Genomic DNA, 9,128 nt, shown 5'->3' with positions numbered 1-9,128 from the left:
CCTGGATCCCTGAAGTGTCCAAGGCCAGGTTTGATTTGACTTGGAAACGGGTTGGAAAGTGGGTGATCTATAAGGTCATTACTAACCCCAACCACTCTGCGATTCTGTGACCAGTGTTTGTATTGAAAAGCTCAACATTTAATCTTTATTCTTACCATAGGTAACCTTTTTTTTTTAGTGTAAAACGTTTGCTTTAAGCTGCTTTTTTAAATGCCGCCTTAATCCCATATCGTGACAACCGCGACTGTGCGATCGCTGCTCTCTGCCTGGCGGGTGCTCCGCGCTCCTCCGGCCGCCGGGGGGCGCTGCGGCAGGGCGGGCCGGGCCCAGCGCTGCTCCCGTTGCTACGGCCGGGCCGGGCGGTGCGGCGATACCGACACCGGCACGGGCACGGGGAGCGGCACGGGAGCGGCCACCGCACGGGGAGCGGCACGGGAGCGGCCACCGCACGGGGAGCGGCACAGCAGCGCCCACCGGCACCGACGAGGAGCCGTGAGGAAGCGGTGAGGCCCAGGCTGCGTCCCGCCCGCTGCGGCGGGGAAGGGGCGGCCCGGCGGGCGGGAGGCGCGGCCGCTGTGAGGGCCGGGGAAGGGCCGGGGCTGGGGCTGGGGAAGGGCCGGGGCTGGGGAAGGGCCGTGTCCCTGTCCCTCCTGCCCGGCCGGGCGATGCGGGCAGAGACCCCTCGGTGCCAAACCCGCTCTCTGGGCTGCGGTCAGTTCCCTCCCAGGTGCGGCGGCAGGTCCGCGATAGCCGCAGAATGACGAGCTGCTTCCCCTGGGTAGAAATACCCCCAAACCCCCTTTCTGTACACTCAACCCACCCCCGGGGTATTTTCTCGGTGTCAGCGGGGTTGCTGCCGCCTTTTCCTGCCTTGCAGCGCTTTCCCGGCTGTGGATCACTGGAAATTTCCTGGCTTGGGCAGCCGGTGCTGCGGGCTGGGTGTGCTGGTGACGCCGAGTGAACAGCAAGGACAGCGGGCTGTGATTTCTGGGCACTTTGAATTGCCTTTCGTGCTCACAGGACACACAGCCTTGCCTTAAAGAAATGTGTACACAGCCGTGATGTGTGCAGCAGTGTGGAGGTCACTTCTCTGCTCTGCTTTTGCGGAAATAACAGTGGTTTTCTAACAAGGTCACATTAAGGTTTGAGTTGTGCTAGAGGGAGGTCCTGCAAGGTGGTGCTTTTCTGATGGAGGAGTACAGTTTGCAGCTCAATAACTTTAAATTCTTACATCTTTCTCTTGGGGGAAATCCAGGTATCCCACGTCTTGGAATTTTGCAGACGATGCATCTGCCTACACGTTCACCTGCCCTTCATTCCCAGCCAAAGTCTGCAATTCCCATGTCTTGCTGGCTGAGTAAAGCCCTGTGAACCCACAGGGTGACAAAAGGAAGGAAACTATGCTTTGAGGAACTTTACATCTGGAGCAGCATCCGTAGCTGGTACCTGGGGGACAATGAGTACTCCAAATGGATTTCCACAGCACTCAAGGGTGTGTGTTACTCGGAGCATGGAGGGTGGAGCAGTGCAGGACCTGCAGGCAAAAAAAGCTGGAAAAGCAGCCAAAAAGGAGGGTGGGGGAGAAAGGGGACCTCCGAAAATAGGCACTCCCATCAGTGAGACCTTAAAGCTTCTGCCAGAAGAACTCAAAGCCAACATGAAAATTAAATCGATCACTCCAAGGCCCCCTCGGAAGCCCCGGCTGGAGCGTGCTGCATCCCTGGATGAGAAGAGCTGGAGGAAGTGGAGACGCTTTAGGACAAGCCAGGAAAGCCTGACTGATCCCAACGACACGAGCTCCTCCAACGGTTCCCTGCAGGAAGCATCCCCCAGCCCTCCCACCAGGGGCAGGGCCAGCCCCGGCAATCCCTGCTGCCAGCCGGACTCCTTGCACAGTTCACCAGACGCCTTGGAAGCCAGTCCCGCGGGGAAGAGCCGAGGAGGCGCCTCGGACCTGGGCAAACGAGCCTCCGAGATCTCCAGTGCCTTTGGGGGGCTCCTGCGGGGCAAGGGGTTCGCGGGGGGCAAGCCGCGGCTGTCCCAAATCATGCCGGCCCGCCCCCTGCCCCCCATGGAGCTCAACGTGGCCTCCCACTCCCTGAGGACAGCTAATAGGATCGACGCAGATTGTCTGGATTACCGACATTATTCTCAGCACAAGTTTGGGAGGGTGAGCAGCAGCCTCAGCGACTCCAGGCTGCAGGGCAATGGGACGATCTACGACAATTGCTCCACAGACTCCATGAAATCCACCTTCAGCCTGCTCACTCCCATTCGAGCCAAGGATGTTCGCAGCAGGTAGGGCACCCCAGCTCCTCCTGGCAGAGTTTTGGGGTGTTAGCAGGGTGAGGGATCCCACTGGGCAGGGGCAAGGAACTTCTGACCTCCTGGTAAAGCACAAAAGCTGTTCTGTGTTACTTAACCTGCTGTGGAGACAGTTTGAAGATGAAGAGCTTGGTATATATGCTCTGCATTTGCTCATTTTAGCTGGGTATTTTCATAAATACAACTTTGCTTTGCTGTCAGTTTGTTGTAATATTTACATAATCTCTTTTGAGAATTAAGAAACAGTAGCTATGCACACTGACAGTTGGGAAAACTATTTTTTAGAAAAATTTTATAGTACGTTGGGCTTGAACTGAAATTATAAATTGCAGAAAAAAGAACACCAGATATTTTAAGTTGAAATTGTCGTGCAGCACTATCACAATCCTGTAAGGTGCTGAGCAGATGTTGCCCTTGTTTGGCTTCTGGCAGGATCAGATCATGTACTGGGAACTATTCCAGTATCCCACAGGAGTTCCTCTGCCCCAGCTTTTCCAGGGAAAAATCTAATCATTCATCCAAAGCATGGGAGTCAGTTCTAGAGGGGAAATAAATTTGAGATAAATTCAAGTGTTATTAACTGGTAAAAAAACCCCAAAGACAGATTGTTACTTTTTTGCCAGGAGGGTTTTCTTTGCCATTCCTCCCTGAAGCAGCTGGAGCCAGTGCTGTGTTGCTCAGCACTCCGTGCCATGATGCTCTCATTGTTATTTGCAGAGCTTAAGCAAGATTAAAAATGCTTATTCAACGTGCAGTCCCTGTGCCAGCATCCCTCACCTCTGTAAGCATGTCCTTCAGAGAAGCAGGTGCTGTGGGATGCATCTGTCCTTCCCAAATGGGATATTTTTAGACCTCAGGCTAAATGAATTGTCTTCTTGAAGCTGCTTTGATGAGCTGAATTGAAAGAAGAATGTGAATTTGAGTTTTTGCTTAGCAGAAACTTGATGCCAGAACACTGGGAATGGTGGAGCTGTTCTTATGTTTGAAATAAATTGAGCTGCTTCAAGATACTCAGTGGAATCACAGAATGGTTTGGGTGGAAGGGATAACCTGAGGTTATCAAACCAATCTCTTTGTTCTCTGTCTGGATAAATATTAGTGGGATAAATATTGGATGACTTCAGCCTTCTCATCACAGAACATGAGCAGCATCAGCCTCACCGTCATCCTCATGTCCTGGCTTTGAAAGGAACTTTAGGCAAGCAAAACAATATATAAATATTAAATTCCTTCTTCTTAAAGGTATATTCTTGATTACTTCAAGTTTCAAACATTACAAATCAACATCCCAGCTGCCATTCCCTTTCCTCAGATGCTCTTTTTTGGGTCTCTGTCCACAGGAGCTATTTGGAAGGCAGCCTTCTGGCAAGTGGTGCCTTACTGGGAGCAGAAGAACTTAGCAGATATTTCCCTGATCGGAATATTGGAATCTTTGTGGCCACCTGGAACATGCAGGGTCAGAAGGTAGGAGTACAGAAGTCTTCACAGGTCTTTTGGCAGGAGTAAAGTTACCCCAGCTCTACTGCAAGGACTGGGGTGATGTTTTTCTGTTCATGACTATGTTCCTTGTCAACCTAAGTCATCATCTTTACCAAATTACAAGGTATTTTTCTAATAAATATTTACATAACTAATGTTGCTTTTTTTGTTTCTTTTCTTTCTTTTTGTTTTAAAATTCATGTATAATAGGAACTTCCAGTGAATTTGGATGACTTCTTATTGCCAACAGATCCAGACTTTGCCCAGGACATGTATGTCATTGGGGTTCAAGAAGGCTGTCCAGACAGGTAGCAAAAACAATGTAATGAACCATCTTCTTTTATTGTTAACTAATAATTTTGCTTTGAATTAGTCTAGAAATAGTCTCCATCAAATTCCTAATATTTTCAATAATCTGCCCATTTAACAAGACTGAATTCTATTGCATGAGCACCAGAGGAAATGGGGTTTAGAGAAAAAAAGCCACAGAGATCTGTAAATCATAGAATCACAGAGTGGTTTGGGTTGGAAGGGACATTAAGGTCCATCCAATTCCTTCTGCTAAGGGACACCTTCCACTAGACCAGGGTGCTCCAAGCCCTGTCCAGCCTGGCCTTGGACACTTCCAGGGAGGGAGCAGCTTTTCTGGGCATACAGAATTTCATCCTGTTGTTGGGGCAGCTGATGGCAAAACTCTGATGATTTCTGTGGCATCTCAGCAGCCACCCCTTAGTTCAGGGCAGTGCAGGCTTTGCTTATGGCTTGATGTTGTGTGTCAGAGGGATTGCTCTGTTTGCACCATGCTGATCTGCTCTCCTGGTTGTTGTCTCCTGTACTGTCTGTGTGATCCAGCTGTTGTTCTTTCCTGCAGAAGAGAGTGGGAGATCCGCCTGCAGGAGACCCTTGGTCCTCACTATGTCCTGCTGCACTCAGCTGCTCATGGAGTGCTCTACATGTCTGTGTTCATCCGCAGAGACCTCATCTGGTTCTGCTCAGGTGTGTGGGGAGCTGAGGGCACTGCTGCCAGCCTGTGCCCTGCCCTTTTCTCCCTCCCCTAGCCTCCCTGCTCACTGTCAGAAGCATTGCATGAGCAGCATCTTCTTTCGCTCCTTGCAGAAGTGGAGTATGCCACGGTGACAACTCGAATCGTGTCTCAGATCAAAACCAAGGGAGCTCTGGGAATCTGCTTCACGTTTTTTGGGACCTCCTTTCTCTTCATCACCTCCCACTTCACATGTGAGACATTTACAGTCTTGCTATGAGCATCCTGGTTGAGGGAGGAGGGGAGGGAGCTCTACAGAGGTGAAAAAGCAGGACAGGCTGAAGCGAAAGCTCAGGATTGCTGAGCTGAGAAGGATAAAGGAGGAGGATTGTTTGGTAACAAACTTACAAAAGAACTGTGTTTATGGAAACAGAAATTAACTCTGCACCATTGTATCCCTTTTTCCACACTTTCTGTCATTGTTATTCCATGCAGACACTCCCAGAGTGTCACATTTTACATGTGGAAAATGTCTGATGCCCTCTGGAAGCTCCTGGTATAATCAAAAATAGTCATTGAAAGAAAATGATTCATTGTTGGCAGTAATGGGGTTTCTGTCTTGCAGCTGGGGACAGTAAAGTGAATGAGAGGAAATTGGACTACAATAAAACCATTCAAGCCCTTACACTTCCCAAGAATGTTCCGGATACAAATCCATATCGATCCAGTTCTAGTAAGTGTGAAACCATGAGTGTGTGGGAGCTGAGATCAGCAGAGTCTGTGTGATGTCTTTCAGTCTGCACTGAGAAAGGGACAAGAAGAGACTGTAGAAAGAGACTGAGGATCATTATTATTCACATGAATTTTTTTTGTTCTTGAAATTCTGGAGGGGAATTTGAGAAAAAAAATTGAAATGTAAGGGGAGAGAGAAAATTCAAAAGGGAATTTTTACATTATATATTTTTTAGCAAAATGATAATTTTGGTTTAATTATTATGAATATTAGCAGCGTCCCTTGAACACTTGTGGTTTGAATTTGCAGGTGATGTCACCACTCGGTTTGATGAAGTTTTCTGGTTTGGTGACTTCAATTTCCGGCTGAATAAGGATCGGGAGACTGTGGATTCCATCCTGAACCAGAACCCAGACACTGACGTGTCCAAACTCCTGGTGTATGACCAGCTGACCAGTGAGATGAGTCGGGGTGAGGGGCAGCTCTTTATCTCCCTTATTTCTAGGAACAAAAATATCTACCCACAGGAGTAATGACAGCCCAATCCCCATTTCCTGGAACAGTGTTTGCAAAGCAGCACGAGCTTGCAGTGCAAGAGGAAATGCATGGACCAGGTGTTCTTTGTTTAAAGAACTTTTAAACTTTAAACTGCCTTTCTGGAGCCCAAGCCCTGGTTTTTCTAGAATGTACATGGCTGTTGTTTCTAGCCAGCATTAGCAGAATCATTGCCTGATACTCAGGAAGGAGGAGTTTGTTCATGCTGTTCTCCCCTTCCCTTGCAGGGTCTATTTTCAAAGGATTCCAAGAGGCTGATATCCATTTCCGTCCTTCCTACAAGTTTGACATAGGGAAGGACAGCTATGACACCACTTCCAAACAAAGGACTCCTTCCTACACGGTAAGGGATGATTTCACAATCCAAAGAGGATTCAGTTGTGCTGAGATTTGTTGCATAAGGGCAACTAGGACTTCTGGCAGAAAGGATTGATGAATCTATGAGCACAAGGAGAATTTGGCACGGGCTGTTAACCTTATTATCCCTGCCTTACATCCTGTCTGAATGCATTCTCCCGTGTGCTCAGAGCTGGGAACAGAAAAACTATTGGGATCAGACATACTTCATGAATGGATTCCTGTCCAAGACACTTTAATTTCATTAAGTGGAGTGTGCTAGATGAATGGATTTCTCTCCTGTGAAGCAGTGCTGGATGGGTGTGCAGAGGGAGTCCCCATCACTGTCCCCTCTGTCCCTGCCTGCAGGACCGAGTCGTGTTCCGCAGTCGCTACAAGGATGACATCCAGGCTGTCAAGTATTCCTCTTGCCCTGTCATCAAAACCTCAGACCACCGGCCTGTGTTTGCCTTGTTTCGTGTGAAAGTGAGGCCTGGCAGAGACAAGTGAGTTCTTCCTTATGCTATTCCATGATTGCTCATGGCTCCAGTGATCCCAAAGATGTGATGCTGTGTCTGTCCCTCAGAGCTCTCTGCAGCCTGTTGGAGTTTTAGCCAGTATATGCTGGTGGTCAGAGCAGTAAGAGCTTAAACCTTGCACTGACAGCTGAAATCCCTGCTGCCAGGTCCTTTAATCCTTCTGAGGGGGATAAACAGAGCCCACTGGAACTGAATATAAATCTGTGTTTTAGCTGAGATGCAGCTCTTTGTTTTCCCTATCAGCATGGGCAGCTTTCCTCTTCTCTTTCCCTCATTAGGATCAATTCTGTTTTCCCTCCACAGCGGTGGCTGCATTTCAGCATAGCTGGATTTCAGTGCTGTATTTTGAGATCCTTCAACTTTTTAATGTCCTACTGTGGGCTGTTGTACTAGCAGAACTCCTTAGAAAATTTGGTTTTAGTTTAGAGTCAGAAAGAAAGTCCTCTATATATGAATGCATGCAAGTTCATGCTTAAATTTAAAGTACATTTCCTTATTACAACCAGCATTTTAAAGGATTGTGAAAAACCTTGTTACTGTGGAACAACAACTCTTGTTTCTCCTACAGCAGTAGCTGAACGCCTTAAGAAAGTAAAAATTAGGTTTCTGGTGTTTGTTGTATGATGCAGTAGGGAAATGTTGGGCAAACAAGAAGCTGTTTATGCCCTGACCTGCTGGCTTGTGTTTCTGTTGCAGCATCCCACTGGCTGCGGGGCAGTTTGACAGAGAGCTGTATTTAATCGGAATAAGGAGGCGGATTACAAGGGAACTGCAGAAACGCCTGGAACAAAAGGACCAAAAAGCCAGCAGCATATGTAGCATTTCTTGAGCTGAGAGCTCTGCAATGCTTGTGGCATAGGTGCCACAAAAGAGGATTTCAGGCCATGGCAAACTCTGCAGGGAAATGTCTGCTTAAGCACCTCTGGCAGTTGCTGTGGCTTGTGAAGAATGTCTTAAACCTCATCCTGGATTCATTTGCATGAGCTAATCCATGTAGCTCAAGTGCTTCTGCCGAAGAAAAGGAGTCAGTTATTTAAGACATCCATCCAAACAGTTCTAACTGATTTATTTTTAACCAGACTATCTTAGGAAGCCACTGGGTGCAGACCCTTGGTTCTAGGAGGACTCCACGCAGGGGCACAGCTGCTGGAACTGGCATCACCCAAGGCAGGGGACCTAAGAAAAGCCTGCAGAAAGGTGAATTCTTTGTTTGTCTCTTTGGTTTGTTCAGGTTAGTTTACATCCAGGTTTTTACATTAGGTTGGGTTTGCTCCTTCTCTGTAGCCAAGTGTTGGTATTCTGTAAATGAGTAACAGGGACCAGTTCATGGAGTTGGGCAGTTCTGTGTATGGATGGTGCTCCTGTGGTGGGCTTTCTGGGTCCTCTACAGCAAGTTGTGTGTGAATGTACTCCTGTACATTGAAGTGTAGAAACATTGCCTTTCAATAATCATTCTATAGGCCTTCTGTTACTAAGGGGGTAAATACCAAACTCTCAGGCCATATGTCTGCTGAGACTGCTTGAAGCAATCCCTTCCTGTACTCACTTGTCCTCCCCAGGGCTGATAAAGCACTACCTGCCTTCAGCAGCAGGAGTTGGAATTCATGGTCAGAGAACAGGCACTGTGTGATGCTTCACCAAAGTGATGTCAAGTGAGTCACCAGGGAGGTTTGCAGAGCAACTGCAGCCACTCAGCTCCACACAGCTTCATTACCTCCAATCACAGTCAATTCCTTTTGGTTTTATTTTTCCAGATCAGTAAACTGTGAATAACTTGCTATTTTTGAAGTAGTGTTGTCTTAAGGCTATATATACTACAAGGACCAGTATGGCACTGGTCAAATGTTAAGTACAGCTAATAATTAAGAACTCCTCATGGGCACAGATGGGATCATTAATCACCTTAGGACCTAAAACATGCAAACACCTTGGAGGAAGTGCTGCTGACTATGCAACCTGTCCAAGACAGGCTCCTGTTCTGCGGTACATTTATGGCACTGACCTGTCTGTAGCCATCAGGTATTTGGATTTCCTTTCTTTTTAAAGGAATAAAAATAAATTAATGCAATACCTTAACTGAGAACCAGTTTTTATTGTTATGAGAACCAGAGTTCCTTGCATGCTGCATGTTTGGGTGACCTGGGCTATTTGTCTTCAGCTGGAGGAATAGGACAGATTT

General features: G+C 47.6%; 1 protein-coding gene across 1 annotated transcript; it reads left to right on the top strand.

The window, feature by feature from the left end:
- Positions 1 to 333: 333 nt before the first annotated feature.
- Positions 334 to 9,025, top strand: INPP5E (inositol polyphosphate-5-phosphatase E). Its single transcript, XM_085076831.1, has 11 exons — positions 334 to 503; positions 1,256 to 2,298; positions 3,666 to 3,789; positions 4,015 to 4,112; positions 4,676 to 4,800; positions 4,921 to 5,040; positions 5,412 to 5,519; positions 5,829 to 5,990; positions 6,302 to 6,417; positions 6,780 to 6,916; positions 7,646 to 9,025. The coding sequence occupies exons 2-11, from the start codon at positions 1,457 to 1,459 to the stop codon at positions 7,776 to 7,778; spliced, it is 1,965 nt and encodes a 654-aa protein (XP_084932957.1). The 5' UTR covers positions 334 to 503; positions 1,256 to 1,456; the 3' UTR covers positions 7,779 to 9,025.
- The last annotated feature ends 103 nt before the right edge of the window (positions 9,026 to 9,128 follow it).

The sequence above is a fragment of the Lichenostomus cassidix genome, chromosome 17, assembly GCF_008360975.1.
Source record: "Lichenostomus cassidix isolate B80296 chromosome 17, HeHo_3.0, whole genome shotgun sequence".
Classification (NCBI taxonomy): domain Eukaryota; kingdom Metazoa; phylum Chordata; class Aves; order Passeriformes; family Meliphagidae; genus Lichenostomus; species Lichenostomus cassidix.
Note: the sequence above shows the minus strand (reverse complement) of the source record. Positions and strands in the feature narration are given on the sequence as shown.